Source organism: Equus quagga, chromosome 17, assembly GCF_021613505.1.
Source record: "Equus quagga isolate Etosha38 chromosome 17, UCLA_HA_Equagga_1.0, whole genome shotgun sequence".
Taxonomy (NCBI): Eukaryota; Metazoa; Chordata; class Mammalia; order Perissodactyla; family Equidae; genus Equus; species Equus quagga.
Genome location: NC_060283.1, coordinates 12656386 through 12673942, shown reverse-complemented (window position 1 = coordinate 12673942; position 17557 = coordinate 12656386). Strand labels below are relative to the sequence as shown.

The 17557-nt window shown below is 38.9% G+C and overlaps 1 protein-coding gene and 1 pseudogene across 1 annotated transcript; both read left to right on the top strand.

Moving 5' to 3' along the window:
• Nucleotides 1-2292: 2292 nt before the first annotated feature.
• Nucleotides 2293-3228, top strand: LOC124229437 (olfactory receptor 4D10-like). The gene has a single exon (XM_046644648.1). The coding sequence runs from the start codon at nt 2293-2295 to the stop codon at nt 3226-3228; it is 936 nt and encodes a 311-aa protein (XP_046500604.1).
• A 6482-nt stretch (nt 3229-9710) lies between these two features.
• LOC124229039 (olfactory receptor 4D11-like) lies at nt 9711-16107 on the top strand (annotated as a pseudogene).
• The last annotated feature ends 1450 nt before the right edge of the window (nt 16108-17557 follow it).

Here is a 17557-nt window from a genome sequence, read left to right as displayed (position 1 = left end):
TAATAACTCCCACTGAAACCTCATCACTAAGAGCAGAATCAGACACTGACTTCCCCTTCCTTGTCCAATATTATTCCCTTTGTAGTTCTTATATTAAGCCTCAAACTGAGAGATTTGTATGTCAGACAGGGACACAGTGGAAATTCTTGAAGATGTGATTCTTTGAATCTGCCCTTTCTTTCCTGAAAGGGGAGATAGACACTAGTCTTCCAAAGGCTCTGCCTTCCAAAACAACAATTTCAAGAATTAAAGTCACCAGTGTTCTGTTCTGTACTGTACCAATAACTTACATTTTGCAGTTGGAGTTTCAGGATCAAAGATATTAGGTAAAGACGTTAAGCTTTTAGCTAAGGTAAAGGTTATGGATAGTGAAATTGAGATGTAATTATCAATTATGTATAAATACTTTGATATTTTCCAGGTATATTAAATGCTTCAGAGCCAAGATAATCTTCTCAGTGACAGAAACAACAAAGGTGGGTATTAACTATTGGAAAGAGAGATGCCGTGTTAAGAGGGATTTAGAAATGTGGTCCATTCTGTGTGAGAGAAGGCATGATACATTTGTTATATCCTTTGAGCTGCTTATTGGTGAGGCCACCTCAGACCAAAGTCAATGTAAATTGGGTTTCAAGAGCCCCTTTCTGCCAAATTCTTATCTTCAGACAGACTCTGTCAAACATTCCTGTTATACAAAATTAGACATTATACATATAAGATTGAAGCAGGAAAAAAACACTGTTTCTTCCATCCTATTTCCATCTCTTCCTTCCTTTAAACCAAATATAGATTCATCATATATTCTGTAACAAAATCAAGTATAACAATAATACTTACTAAAATATGGTGGGGAAAATTAAGTAAATCAACTTTTCCTAAGTCTTAACACATAGTAAATACTTAAAAAATAGTAGCTTTTGTTACTGCTGGAAACCATAATATCTCCTATCCCCCCCAAATCTACTTCTATTCTTGTGACACATTTCACATTTTATCTTGCATTATGTTCATCAGTTTATAAAAATCATCTACTTTTGTTAGGCTACAAACACTTAGACAACGTGGTCTGATTTATCCATGTACATTTGAAATTACAAGAAGTGTTCACTTTCTAAGAACAAGGTGGAGAAAATAATAATTACAAAATTTCCTAAGAATTATCAATAAGAGTTTGTTAAAAATAGACGTTATAGGAGCCAGCCTTGTTGCACAGTGGTGAAGTTGGCTCACTCCACTTGAAAACAGATGTTAGCTCACGCCAATCTTCCTCACACACAAAAAAAGGCATTATTCTAATGATACCGTTATCTCTCCTTACTGTGGGACACCTCCACTCTCTTGATCCACAAACAGAAAGAGGCAGAGGAGAGTGTGGTTGATACAATATGAACCATCTCTCAAAAGTTGGTCACTATCTTTATTCTTTCCCCACACTCAAGCAAGGATCACATCAGTTATCCAAGATGAATAAGCTCTAGAGAATTGCTCTACAATATTGTAACTATACTGTATTGTGCAATTAAAAATTTGAGAGGGTAAGTCTCAAGTTTAAGTTTTTTTCTCACAATAAAATAAAGATATTTTTTGAGATTAGAATTTACATATTGTTTCAATCTGTTTCCCATAATACATTTTAAATATGTTTAAATAATTATTAAGCAAACAATCTGATTAGTATAAGGAAATCACAATGACAAGGTACCTACATGGAATAATCAGCAGTTTTAAGAAATTCAATGTAAAATGGCCAACAGCAAGGAAACTGATGCCACACAACATTGCAATAAGAAACTGAATAACATCCTTTTATTCAGAAAAACAAGAGCCTCTTGGAGTCACCAGAATATTTGCTAATATGAATTTTAAACTTGTAAACAATACGTCTACAATGACTGGAGACAGTTCTAACTTATCTTTGTATATAATGCTTCAAATGGTTCAGGAAATTCAATAAATTTGTGTGGAATAAAAAATATTTATAAAATTTTAAAACAAATAAATTAATTAAATAAAATATGCATTGCAAATGTCTCTGCTGAATATAAATGCTTATTCTTTTCAAAATAGTTTTATAGGAACAGAATTATTGAACGGCCTTGCATGTGATAATTTGATTTGATCACCAAACTGATTGCAATCTTAAAAATTTGGACAACTCAACAAATTACAAAGACCACAGTCACATGAAGAAGATTCTGAATTTCATTCTTAGTGCTTAGGAAGAAAATAAAATAGCCAACACTTTTCAAATGAAGCAGCTTGAAACAAAAGAGAGAGAAAGAAGATGACTCAATGGAGCTGAAAAACGGCACCAGGGTCAAAGAATTTATTTTCCTTGGCCTAACTCAGAATCAAGAACTGAATTTTGTCTTATTTCTTTTCCTGCTTTGGGTGTATGTGACAACTCTGCTGGGAAACCTCCTCATCACGGTCACGGTGACCTGTGAATCTCGCCTTCACACCCCCATGTATTTTTTGCTCCGTAATTTGTCTATTGCCGACATCTGCTTTTCCTCCATCACAGCTCCCAAGGTTCTGGTGGACCTTCTGTCACAGAGAAAGACCATCTCCTTCAATGGTTGCTTCACCCAGATGTTTTTCTTCCACCTTGTTGGAGGGTTGGATGCATGTTCATTGTCAGTGATGGCCTTAGATCGGTATGTGGCCATCTCCAAGCCCCTGCACTACGTGACCATCATGAGTAGAGGGCGATGCACTGCCCTCATTGTAGCCTGCTGGCTGGGGGGCTTTGTCCACTCCATCGTGCAGATTTCCCTGTTGCTGCCCCTCCCCTTCTGTGGACCCAATGTTCTTGACACTTTCTACTGTGATGTTCCCCAGGTCCTCAAACTCGCCTGTACTGACGTTTTCATGCTTGAGCTGCTGATGATTTCCAACAGTGGACTGCTCACCACATTGTGGTTTATCTTCCTGCTTGTGTCCTACACAGTCATCCTAATGATGCTGAGGTCTCAGGCAGGGGAGGGCAGGAGGAAGGCCATCTCCACCTGCACCTCACACATCACTGTGGTGACCCTGCACTTTGTGCCCTGCATCTATGTCTATGCCCGGCCCTTCACTGCCCTCCCCACGGATAAGCCCATCTCTGTCACCTTCACTGTCATCTCCCCTCTGCTGAACCCCTTAATCTACACTCTGAGGAACCAGGAGATGAAGTCAGCCATGAGGAGACTGAAGAGAAGATTTGTGCCTTCAGACAAGGTATAGACTGGTCATTCACTCCTTGTCACTGCCTTTGAAAATGTTTGTACATCCAATAACCTGGATTGTCTAAAGGATTTCTAAATAATCTTGATATTTCTACTAAGATACACATGACTTTCGAAGATTCTGATCAGTATGCAATAATAATGTGAAAAGAGAGTTTTCATGTTACAAAATAAAGTAGAGAAATCAAATTGTTAGCTGGAGATTTGCATATTGCTTACGCAATGCAGACTTGGAAGAAATAAAGAAAACAGAATCGATATACACTCAAACAATCACATTGAAATTGTTCTGGGTTTTATTTCCCTATTCTATTGCAATATAATTGAGAAACACAAATGTTGTTTACTTCAGATGTACAACTTGATGTTTTGATATACATATAGATTGTGAAATGATCATTGGGAGAAAATGGGTTTAGGTGGAATCCTTCACTGTTGTTTCCTGCAACTGCATGGGATCTACAACTGTCTAAATAAAATTATCAATAAGAAAAAGCAAAAATATATATACTCAGACATTCCCATTATATACACGTTACCAGGAAGTGTGCTGAGATACATAGGAGAAACACAATGCGTCTTGGGCATGGATTCTATAAGGAATTTCTTGATGTTATCACATTTTAATGAGGTAAACACATTCAGATTACATTCCTCCTCTGACTCTCTTATATGACTAAATTACTATTACCTGAATATTTTTCCATCTAAAGCCTACACTCCAGTGGCTGAGTGCAGGTTCCTTGAAGCCAGCACAGCTTGAGTTAGAATACGGACCTCAATAACCATGAGTTCTGTCACCTCATGTAAGGCCCTTACTCTGGCCGTCCTCTGAACCCCACACCCGCTGTACATACTTCCACCACATCCCTTCAGTGACTTGGGCTCAGCTTGAGCACATAACTCAGGACCTTGTTTCCAATTCCCTGTCCTCCTTCTTTCCATCCGCCCCAAGTAGGACAATGCTTTCTTTATTGTATCCCCAGCACCTGGCACAGAAAGTAGAACATAGAAAACACTCATAAAGATGGTTGAATTACAAAACTCAGTGAAGGAACATCACCTATCACTCGTTTCTGTTCCTCAAGTCATTGGAGAATAGGGTTAACAAAACAATTGATTCATTGTTATTCGGTTAACATTGCTCCCTAAAAATGACAGAAATTTATGAAGCTGCTTCAGGCTATGCATATCCATTCAAAACGGTTGGCATGAGTGAAAAACATTATTCAATATATGAGCTTGGCTTTCTGCTATTTACAGGTGCTGTGAGGTTTTCTTTTTTGCCCCTCATTTCTGAAGGTATATCCTAGATCTTAAAATTTTTGAAACCAGAAAAATGTTCATGTTGCAGTACAAATCTCAGTACAAAAATCAGACATGCAAAGGTCCTCAGGTTGGGATGTGCCAGGTCTTTGTAAGAAGATTAGAGGAAGCTAGGAGGGGACAGGTAATAATTGAAGTCAGAGAAATAATGAGGCCATGGGACTAGACCCTTAGGACCTTTTAAACCACTGTGAGGATTTTGACTTTCACATTAAACAAGAAGGGATGCATTTGAAGGGCTTTGAAGAGCAGAATAGTGATGGATGTTTTAACAGAATTGCACAGGTTACTGTTATGAATGGAACGAAGAGGGGTGAGAACAAAAACAGGGAGACCAAATAAGAGGTCACTGCAACATTCCCATGAAAGAAAAAATGAAGACATGACTTAGGGTAGTAATGATGGAGGTGGTGAGAATTTTAAAAAGTCTGAAAGTTGAGCAACTGGGAGTTACTGATGAATCCATTGTGGATTTCCTGGTTACAAATGTGTCCTGTGAGAACTCCATCACCCAGTTTCTTCATCCGCCCATTGAGAGCTCCTTTACTCTCGTCTACATAACCCTTCCAGGTCCAATGGCTCCATCCAATACTGTGTGTCACACTTCAGGATTCACTCCCCATGGGTGAAACTACCTAAGGAAGTTGTTCAGAATCCCTAAGAATAGACATTTATGTCCCAATAGGAAATCTACTAAGAGAAAACATCAGAGGTTGGGTAGGATTCTGGCTAAATTGACCTAACAGGATTCTTGCTGAAAGCAGGCCAGGGTGATAAGATATCACTTAGGGGATGGTGGATGGTGAGGAACCTGATTAGATACTGAGGGTGATCAACATGGAGGGTGGGGTATTTTAGCTAAACTGAATTAGCAGGATTCTTGCTAAAATTGGACAATGCAGAGAGACAAGCATGGAGGTCCCAAAGTTGAGGCTTAGGTGAAAAGTTCAGGGGAGCCTGAGTAGTTTGGTCAAGGAGAGAATCTTTGTCACTGCTAGAAACTTTTAGACCCTACACAAAAAGTATGTTCTTAAGAACATGTGTCTGAGTCACATCTTGAATACCATCACTGAAACCACCTCACCATCAGCAGATCTTTTCCACAGGGACATCCAACTATATTCCCTCTGATAATTCTCACACTTGTTCTGGGATTAAGAAACTGGTACATACGATGGAACACTGTGAATCAGTGTGGAAAAGGCAAGGAAATATTATTCCCTGAGTCTGCCCTTTTCCACATAAAGATAGATGGGAAGCCACTGAAATCACTGGCCTTCAGAGGGGTATTTAACAGAATTTTCTGAAGCTGAATGATTTCCAAGGTACATGTGGACATTACTTAAGATATTAGAGAAGGAGGTAGGAGATTTTAGGAAAGAAACATAACTCTGCGTGAGTGTGAACGGCCGTGGTGCCTAGGTGTCTATGCATAAGCATGAGAACAAAAGAGTGAGAAAAACTGAATCTAGATGGAATCGTTAATATTTATAAATATGTTTTGACTAAAAACAATGAAATATATACACAGCATGCTACATTCCATGGTAAACATTTACAGACAGACAGCACAGCTAAGAAATATGCACAAAGAGGATATCGTGAAGTGACAGCCATAGAAATGAGTCCAGTTTGGAAGTAGGGAAAAGGAAGCTCTTTTCTCATGGGATCCCTTGAATTGCACAAACAAGAGATTTTTCTCAGGCTTAGTTACTGTAGATAGATCTCCTCAAACTGATATGTACAGAGGTTTTTCTTATGCTAAATTTAAAACTAGAAAGAAAATAAAATATTTCAAAAAAGTTGAAAGAATCGGACAATGAACACCTACATACCCTTCCTTACATTTATAAAACAATAAAAATTTTATAGCAATGATTTTCTTTTTATGACTTTCCGTGCACACGTTTGCCTTCTTTCCAGCCAAACTTCCAATTCATAAGCAATTTTTGTATCTTCAAGCGGTCCCCTAAAGCCAAATCTCCCTTCTCTCCACTCCCATGTGTCCCAAACATAAGTGTCACCTCCTCCCTGCAGGTTCCTCTGAGCCTCTTGGTGAGAAGTTGTCCTTTTCTCACCCACAGATCGTCTGTCTTTAGATGATCCCCATCACTCCCATAATACTATTGGATTTGTTATTTTCTACTGGTGTTGGATTATATTCACTTCTCTCAAATAACCTAGAAATCTGCCAATTTTCTATCAATATTTGTTAAATAATAAGATGGATTACAAATAGCAGAAAAATGGAGCAGAAGGTAGAGGATGTTGTCTGATTACGAAAGGCAGTTTGTGGCGACTTTTCTGAAAACAAGCCTGACTTGTGGTCTGAGAGACTACACCTTCTACACTTCTGTGGAGACCATAGTCTATTATCTGCAGGGAGTCCCTATGGAAGCCTGTCATGACCAGGTAGGACCTCCTCACTACCTCTAGTAACTGTACTGAGTTGATCTTTTCTGCAATTATTTCCTCTCCTTAACTAGTCAGAATTGGTAGCTCGGCTACCACTTAGTTCAAAACACTCAATTTCCTGATGAACATCCATGTTAAGTTTACCCAACACAGTATTAATCATAGCAGATAACCAACCATGTATGCTGAGACTCTGCATATGTTAATTCACCTAATCCTCATAACTTCCCTGTGACGTGGGTATTACTATAATCCCCATTCCAAAGTTGAAGTGGAGACTCCATGAGGTCTCTCACTTACCCAAGTCACACAGGGACAAAGCCAAGACTTGAACCCAGATGGCTGTCACTGCAGAGACCTGCACCAGACTTCTCTGGTCTGCTAAGATGTTGTCAGAAAAGAAACCAAACCAAGCAAGTGCTCTCCTTACTACCAAACTCTGTCACCACCCTCTGGGCCACTCTCATTGACAGTAAAGAAAAATACCCTCTATTTTCCCCAAAAAAGTATGTTCCGATGATGTTGTTTTAGAATACATCTTCTGGGAAATGTACAGCTCCTCTAAAAGATTGTCAGTACATTTAAAGGAGCTGTGTGCCTGTGACAGTTACTAACCTGGAGTTTTACTTTAAGGTAACACATGTATAAGCACACTTATTATTGCTTAGGCAATGCTCTAAGTATTGATGCTTTTGCATAGATTAATTCATTTAATCTTCATGAAAATCACACACGGAAGATGCTACTGTTTCCAAATACTGAGGCCAAAGGGGTAAAGTAACTTCTCCTGTAGTGTAACCAGTAAGTACCCAGCTGGGATTGCAACAGGCTGTGTGATGGCAGAGGCCCCAGGTATCCGCCTGCATGCTCTGATAACTCTTGGTGGCTTTTGTAGTTTTCCATATTAATAGACTTTGGACAAAATTGCATACAGAGGAAGACAACTTGAATGGAAAGTGAGCTGGGTAAAAAGAAATATCTTCATCTGAACTGGAAAACACACCCAAAAAAGTGAGAGAAGTCACTTTCACCTTTCTTTTGTTTCTGATTATGATAAGAAAAAGGAGATAAACTGCAAAGAAAGAAATTAAGTCCATTTGAAGGATTCACCAAAAAAAAGAAAGAAATTCAGAAGCAAAATGATTATATTGTAAGCACACGCTTAACATTTTATGAAACTGACAAACTGTTTTCAAAAATGCTTGCATCATTGTACATTCCCACCAGAGTTACAATTCCTCTACATTTTTGTCAGCTCTTGACATATCCATCTTCTTTACTTTAGCCATTTTAATAGATGTGCTGTTATCTCACTATGGCTTTCATTTGTACTTCCCCAGTGATAAATGATGTTGAGATTCTTCTTACGTGCTTATCTGCTATCCCTATATCTTCTTGTTGAAGTGTCTGCTCAAACCATTTGCCCATTTTTTTCAAATGTGTTGTTTGTTTTCTTATTGAATTTTAAGACTTACAGCTGTCGTACTGCTAGTTACTTACCCAAGAGAAATGGGAACATATGTCCACACAAAGACCTTTACACAAATATTCATAGCAGCTTTACATGTAATAGTAAAAACCTAGAAACAACCCAAATGTTCATCAACAAGTGAATTGATAAACAAAATGTGGCCTATCCATACAATAATAAGGAACGAACTATTGGTACACACAAAAACATGGATGTATTTTGGAAGTGAAACAAGTCAGACAAATAGTACATATTGTAGGATTCCATTTATATAAAATTCTAGAAGCTGCACACTAATGGATAGTGACAGAATGCAAATCAGTGGTTTCTTGAAGAAGGAGGAGCAGAGAGAACATATTACAAAGGGTCACAAGGACACTTTTGCCATGATAGGTATATTAACTATCTTAAACAAAGTGATGATTTCATGCATATATGCTTATATCAAAATTTATCAAAGTGTACACTTCAAAGACATGAGTCTACTGTATGTCAATGATAGTGCAATAAAAAAATAACTTTTAAGAAATAAATTTGACCAATAAACAGAAGAAAAGCTCTGAGTTGCCAGTTTTCCTTAATAGTTGAGGAGTTATTTAACATACAAGGGTTTTGGTACCTAAAGTAGTTTAAAGACAGAAACAGAGAAATTCCCTTAAGCAACAATAGAGCAATAGAGAAGAATTTTATAGCTTTAAAGTTTTCTGATTTTTCACAGCATCAAATTTGGGATTCAAAAAAGGGAGGAGTGCTTCTGTGAAATTCAGTCTGAAGACAACCAATCTACAGACAGGAGTTCTTAAACTATTTAAATGGAGCACCCAGTCTGGGAAAAAAACCCACACTCATGTGGAACCTCAAAGGACCCCAGTTGTACCAAATAGGCATTGTCTTATCCACACACCAAACTACATCCGTTTTTGTATCCCTCGTGCCACGATCGTCCCTTTCTGAGTGTTAAACATTCACCTCTTTATCTTGGATACTTATAACTTATATTCTGAGAACATTATTTTTATGCATTTTCTAAAATACTTATAATTAACAGAAGAAAAAAATAATTAAATGCATGTTTATGTAATAAGATGTCATTTTGGACATGTTAACAATAACCTTGGAAAGGCTCTTCATGTGGTGATAGCACCTCACTAGTTTTCAGACCTAATACCTAACTCTGTAAACCTGAATCTATTAAGCGGGAGTAAACCCTTTCTGAAATAACATTTTAATTTTTTCCAAGCTACACGAGGAAAAAGAAACATGATTCAATGGAGTTGGACAATGACCCCAGGGTAAAAGAATTTGTATTTCTAGGACTTGTTCCCAAGACCGGAGCTTGGTCTTATTTCTTTTTTTGTATTTTGTGTATATGACAACTCTGCTGGGAAACCTCATCATCATGGTCACTGTGACCTGTCAGTGTCGCGTCCACACCTCCATGTACATCCTGCTCTGCACTCTAGCCAGCCTTGACATCTGCTTCTGCTCCATCACTGCTCCAAAGGTCCTAGAAGACCTTCTGTCTAAGATAAGGACCATATCCTATACAAGCTGCATGACACAGATGTTTTTCTTCCACCTCCTTGGTGCAGCAGATATTTTCTCTCTCTGTGATGGCTTTTGATCAGTACACAGCGTCTCCAACCCCTGCATTATGTGACCATTATGACTACGGGGCGATGCACTGCCATCATTGTGACTTCTTTGCTGGGGGGGGGGGGGGGGTGTTTTGGTCACTCCATCACGCAGATTTCCCTTTTGCTGATGCACCATTTAGGTGCTCCTATGTTCGGTGCATAGATATTTATAAGTGTTATATGCTCTTGTTGGATTGTTCCCTTTATAGTTATTTAGTGCCCTTCCTTGTCTCTTGTTAAAGTTTTGCTTTAAAGTCTATTTTGTCTGATATAAGTTTGTTCCCTCAGCTTTCTTTTCTTTGCCATTTGCATGGAGTATCGTTTTCCATCCTTTTACTTTCAGTCTGTGAGCATCTTTAGGTATAAAGTGTGTCTCTTGTATACAGCATACATATGGGTCTTGTTTTTTTATCTAATCACCCTATGCCTCTTGATTGGAGCATTCAGTTCTTTGACATTTAAAGAAGCTATTGATAAGTATGTACTTATTGCCATTTTGTTACTTTTTTTCTGGGTGTTTAGCAGTTCTCTCTTGTGGTTTTATGGTTTTCTTTAGTAATACGTTTGACTTCCTTTCTCTGAAACTTTTGTGTATTTATTATAGGTTTCTGGTTTGTCATTACCGGGAGGTTCATATATAATAATAACCTATGTGTATAGCAATCTACATTAAGTTGATGGTCTCTTTCGTTTGACCTCTTTCTAAAAGTTCTACTCTTTTACTCCCCTCCTTCCACAATTTCTGGCTTTGATATCATATCTAACCTCTTTCTCTCTGTGTGTACATCCATTACCCTTTTATCTTGGAAATAGGTAATTTTAGTTATTTTGTCTTTTCACCTTCTTATTTCTTCATAGGTGATTGATCTGCTACCTTCACTTTATTATTGCCTTTACTAGTGATTTTATTGCCTTTTTAAAATCATTTTCTTATTCCTATTTGTAGTCTTCTCTTTCCCACTTAAATCCCTGTAGCATTTCTTGTAAAACTGGTTTCCTGATTATAAACTCCTTTAATTTTTGCTCGTCTGGGAAGCTCGTTATCTCTCCTTCCATTCTGAATGATAACTTTGCCAGGTAGGGTATTCTTGGCTGTAGGTATTTTTGCTTTCAACACTTTAAATATATCATGCCACTCACTTCTAGCCTGTAAGGTACTGCTGAGAAGTTAGCTGATAGCCTTATGGAGTTTCCTTTGTATGTTGCTTGTTGTCTTTCTCTTGTAGCTTTTAGGAATCTCTCTTTATCTTTACTTTTTGATATTTTAATTATAATGTGTCTTAGTGTGGGCCTCTTTGGGTTTATCTTGTTTGGTGCTCTTGGTGCTTCCTGTACCTGGATGCCTGTTTCCTTCCTTAGGTTAGGAAAGTTTTCAGCTATTGTTTCTTCAAATAGATTCTCTGCCCCATTGTCTTACGCTTCTCCTTCTGGGACACCTATAATACAAATGTTAATGCACTTGGTGTTGTCCCAGAAGTCTCTTAGACTGTTTCAATTTTTTTTGATTCTTTTTTCTTTGATCTGTTCAGCTTTGATGAATTCCTCCAGTCTTTCATTCAGTTCACTGATCCATGCTTCTGTATCATCTACTCTGCCATTGAGTCCCTCTAGTGAATTTTTCATTTTCAGTATTGTGTTCTTCATTTCTGATTGGTTCTTTTTTATATTTTCCAATTCTTTGTTGACGCTCTCACTGAGTTCATCCATTCTTCTCCCAAGATCAATGAGCATCCTTATGACTGTTAGTTTGTACATTTTGTCAGATAGATCATTTATTTCTGTTTCATTTAGTTTCTTTCTGGTGTTTTGTCCTGTTCCCTGACATGGAACATATTCCTTTACCTCCACATTTTACCTGTTTCTCTGTGCTTATATCTATGTATTAGGTGAGTCAGCTACATCTCCTGATCTTGGAGAGGTGGTCTTATGTAAGAGATGCCTTTTGAGGCCCATCAGTGTGCTTCCCTCTCATCACCAGTCCCAAATGTTCCAGGAGTGACCCTTGTATGGGCTACATGTGTCCTTCTGTTGTGGAAGGGTTGCTCTTGCTGTAGGTGCCAAGGGAGGGTAAGCTGTCCTCCTAACCAGCTGGTTGTAATGTTCAACTCTGTGTGGCTGCTATGGACACTTCAATCAGTTTATCTTGTTTGGGGAGCCCCAGAACAGTTGGCTGCAAGGTCGAAGAGCACATACCTGTTGTAGTTCTTCTGTTAAGTGAGCAGGCCCCCAGAGTGGCTGGTTACTAGGTTCAGGGCTTACGATTCCTGTAGGCCTCCAGCCTACAGTGGGGCTGGCCCCAGGCACAGAAGCACTCAATTGTTTCAGGCTTTGGAAGGTGAGGATGATCCCCTATGTGGTTATTTGAGAAGCACAAGTCTTCTGCAGCTGACAAGCCCAACTGACCACAGGACCACACACACTGGCAACAGAGTCCTGCCCCATGCACTGCCTCGACACCCTGATGTGGACCCATTTGCCCCGCTTCAGAGGCCCCACACACTCTACCAATGCCCCACACCCTCCAATTGCTCTTTGTACATGCCCTGCTCTGCAAAGGTGGACCCACTCACCCAGCTTCAGAGGATCCAGGCACCCAACCTACCAGGCTCACAAGTTGCCTAATGGCTTCTGTTGGGTGGGGGCTGTCCCTAGGGCAGACTGCCTGCCTTGGCTGTGCTAGATTAAACTGATGCTCTAGAGAGTGTGGCAGACCCTGTGCTATCAGGCCAGGGGAAGAACTCCAATGGTGTCTGCCAGTGTCTGTGTCAGCAAACCCATACTAAGTCACAATAGTAGCTGCTGCCCATGTCTCAGTCCCTGGAGAGGTCCCACCTCTCAGTAAGATGCACCCAGAGCCTATAAATTGAGTCTCTTTCCACCAAAGAACTGTGCACCTTTCTTTCTGGTGAATTTAGGTTGCTTTCCAAAAGAGTTGAGTTTGTGCATGTGTCATTTAACAGCCAGCTTTTTCCCCTTATGTTTGATAACGTTTCTGGGAGTATTCCCCAGTGTTGTTAGTAGCTAGTCAAACCAGATATGATGACACTCTTCTTGGTTGTGCTGAGTCCAAAAGATGCTTGTAGTGGTAACATTCCCCCACTCAGATCCCACACTCCCCCAGGGAAGGCTGCATACCTTAGGATTGCTCCCAATTGGCTATGAAGCACCATGGCTTGTAAAGGTGGATTTTTTTTTTCTCTCCAGAAAGGAATTTCTGCCTCTTCCTCCTTAGTCAGAACTATCCCTTATGGAAGGGGTTCCTTTTTATCCAGTTCAGTTCTCTCTCAGGGGTAACTGTTCCTAGAGAAGTAGTAAATTTTTTGTGTCCATGGGAGGAGGTGAGTTCAGAGTCTGCCTATACTGCCATCTTGACACTTCTCTGCCCTGAATTATTGAATCAGATTGTGTTGTGTGTTGTGTGTTTAAACATGGCTTGAGGAAGTCTCAGGGACTACGATGTGGCAGGAGTTCTTGCATTCTTGGCCTCTTGGGATTATGCTTCTGAGATACAGTCAGTGATTCAGGCTCCATAGATCTTGGGTGCCATCCGATTCTGACATACTGATAAAAATCTGATTGAGTGAGTCACAAGAGATAGGAAGGAAAAGAAGGAAGCATTTGCATGAAATAGACTACAAAGTGGTTTGTAGTATGCATCTTTCATAGGCAATTTCATATAGAGAAGCTTGGAGACTTGCAACCAGAGCTACCTGAGTAAAGGTAGCAGGACCTTATGAATGGTGACTTGACAAATGTGAATTATTCTTAGAATTCTCATGCTAGAGAAAGTAGGTTGATATTGAAAAAAGTAATAATTGATTGGCGAGGTGACAAGAAATGGCACTCAATTGAGCTGATAAGTTAATGAATACTCATGGTGCCATTCCAGATTGAATGTGGGACATAAGTGAAGTTTGTCCTCAACACTCAGTATCCTTTGGTTAACTCTGCTTGGGCTCTTTTCTACCTCACCAGATCTCATTTCTTGTTCTGATCTCTTATCTCCACTCTAAAACCCAAGGATTTGTCTTTGACCTATTACATTCTTTTAATATGAAACTCTCCTATGCTTTACCGCAACAGCTTCAGGATGACCCTTTAAGCTGTAAAAATAACAGGTAAAATTATTGTCATGCTTTAATGACAAAAAGCTAGAAATTTTAAGATGAAACATGCTTTGAATTCAATGTACATCCTCATGTTTTCTACCCATCAGTTTTTTCCCAATAGTGAGGACTCTGGTTCCTATAGGAAAAGAGTATAACAGGTAGATGGGGGTTAGGATTAGGTTTAGGGTCAGAATGTGCACTAGACAGATCAATAAGGATGAGATTAATAATGACATTAGCCTTTCACTGAGCATTTACTATCTGCCAGGCATTGTATGTTTCACATGTACCATCTCATTTTAACCTGCATGACAATTTCATGAGGTGGATATTATAAGTACCTTTTTATAAGTGAATTGTGAACTGTGAAGAGATAAAATAACTTGGGCAAGATCATACAATTAGTGGATGGCAGAGATTGGATTTGGACCCAGGTCTGTATGACTCTGAAGTTAGAGCTTTCAGGTATAATGCTTTACTTTTACCATGCTTTCCCCAACAAAAATAATACCCTACATTTCTTCTCAAATACCAATAGCTTGAAAAATATACTGATTAGAGTTTTCTCTTCTTTAATCTTTCCTCTCTCTTGGGAAGTGGGAAGTGGGAAGTGAGAAGAGTGTAAATCCTCAATGGTGAAGCCAATCTGAGATTGGCCCTGGGAAGGCTGGACTGGAAAATCAGTTCTTGAAAAATAAGAATGTCTTGCTCTTTGTGTAGGATCCCTGAGGCTCTGCCTTTGTCTAAACTTATCACAAGAGTGTGAATCTGGCATATCTAGTTCTGCATAATATAAATCCCTTTAGACTATTACGGGGAAATCTTTCAAAGCTTCTTCATTCCTGATAGGAATCTAGGAGGACAACCATTATGTAGCTTTAAGGTTCTCAATACATCATAAGCCCATATGAAGTTGAACTAATCAGAAAAAATTTCTTTATCTGTTATGGGCTATATGTACATATGTGCACTTCATTTGCAGTAATCATGAGATCTTTCTAGAACAGGATTACAGTTTGGCATAGACGAGTCCAGTAATGTAATAAATTACCTGCAAATGGTTTAAGAGCAATCAGCTGGGTATCTGAAGACTTATCGCTGTATTTAAGTGGATGTGAGATCTTGGGCAAATCACTCTACCTCTAGGCTTCTGTTTATTTACCTCTGGAAACGGAGCTGGATTCAATCAATCTCTTAACCTGCCATATAGTTTTCCTGATTGATACATTGCTACTTCGCTCTTTGGATGGAAACACACCAGCTCAACTCTATAACACTAATTACTTCATGCTTACCCGAAGGTTGGGTTACCAGCTACCTATTAACTTAACCAGAAAAATAAATTGTTACCTACTAAGTGTAGTTGGTTCATTGACAATATATTCGAGAATATAAATAGGACTCTGTGGGAGAAATAACGAAAGGACTTCTTGGTGACGAGGAGCTTGGAGATTTTTATTCTGTTTCATCACAGAAGGCATGAGTTTTCTCTTGTCTATTCAAGGCTGACTTCATTTCTTGGTTCCTCAGAGTGTATATTATGGGGCTCACCAGAGGGGAGATGGCAGTGAAGGTGATGGACCTGGCTTTATCTGTGGGGAGGACACTGAAGGGCTGACATAGACATAGATGCAGGGCACAAAGAGCAGAGTCACCACAGTGATGTGTGAGGTGCAGGTGGAAATGGCTTCCCTCTTGCCCTCCCCTTCCTGAGTCCTCAGTGTCATTAGGATGACTGTGTAGGACACAAGCAGGAACAGAAACCAGAGAGTAGTGACTACGTCATCATTGGAAATCATCGGGAGCTCAAGTGCAAAAGCATCTGTACAGGTGAGTTTGAGAATCTGGGGGACATCACTGTAGAAGCTGTCAAGAACAAAGTGTCCAAAGAAAGGGACTCTTCCTTTTGTGGAGATTAAGCAAAAGGCTACTGAACAATGATTAGATCAGTGAAGAAATCAAAGGAGAAATAAAAAAATACCTGGAGACAAATCTTAATAGATCACAGAAATAGGAAAAAAAACCCTAAAATTTGTGTAGTATCACAAAAGATCCCTAACAGCCAATGCAATCCTGAAAAAGAAGAACAAAACTGGAGGCATCACACTTCTGATTTCAAACTATATACTACAGAGATATAATAATCAAAACTTTATAGTACTGGCATAAAAACAGACATGTAGACCAATGGAACAGAATCAAGAGCCCAGAAATGGACCCATGCACATACATTCAATTAATTATCAACAAAAAATGTCAAAAATATACAATGGGGAAAGCATAGTTTCTTTAATAAGTGATACTGGGAAAACTGGATAACCACATGTATAATAATGAAATCAGACCCCGATCTTACATCACTCACAGAAAGTAACTTGAAATAGATCAAAGATTTAAACATAGACCAGAAACCATAAAATTCCTGGAAGGAAAAATAGTAGAAAATCTCCTCGACATTGGTCTTGGCAATAATATTTTGGAAATGAAACTAAAAGCACGAGCAACAAAGCAAAAATTAATAAAATGAGACTACATCAAACTAAAAAGCTTCTGCACAGTGAAAGAAACAATCAACAAATGAAAAGAAAACTCACAGAATGGAACAATATATTTTCAAATGATATATCAGATGATGAGTTAGTATCTAAAATATGTAAACAACTCATAAACTCAAGCAAAAAACACACAATCAGATTTAAAAATAGGCAGAGGAACTGAATAGAAATTTTTTCAAACAAGACTTTCAAATGACCAACAGGTACGTGAAAAGGTACTCAATATCACTAAGCATCAGAGAAATGCAATTCAAAACCACAGTCAGATATCACTTCACACATGTTAGAATGGCTCTCATCAAAAAGACAAAAGATAGCAAGTGTTAGTGAGGATGTGGAGAAAAGACAACTCTTGTACACTGCGGATAGAAATATATATTGTTATGGTCACTATGGAAAACAGTGCAGAGGTTCCTCAAAACATTAAAAATATGACTACCATATGATCCAGCAAGCCCCCATGTCCTCAAACTCGCCTGTACAGATAATTCTATGCTTCCGCTCCTGATGATTTCCAGTAATGGACTACTCACGATGCTGTGGTTTAACTTCTTGCTTGTTTCCTATACAGTCAACCTAATGATGCTGAGGTCTCAGGCAGGGGAAGGCAAGATGAAAGCTATCTCCACCTGCACCTCACATATCTCAGTGGTGACCCTGCAGTTTGTGCCCTGCATTTATGTCTATGCCCGGCCTAGTTGAAAAGTTCAGGAGAGCCTAGGTGGAGTTTGGTCAAATCTTTGTTGCCTCTAGAAAATTTTAGACCCTAGAAAAAATGTGTGTTCCTAAGCATATCTTCCTGAGTCACATCTTA

What these genes read in the sequence shown, in the direction of transcription:
- LOC124229437 (XM_046644648.1), top strand. Translation starts at nt 2,293, where the DNA reads ATGGAGCTGAAAAACGGCACCAGGGTCAAAGAATTTATTTTCCTTGGC.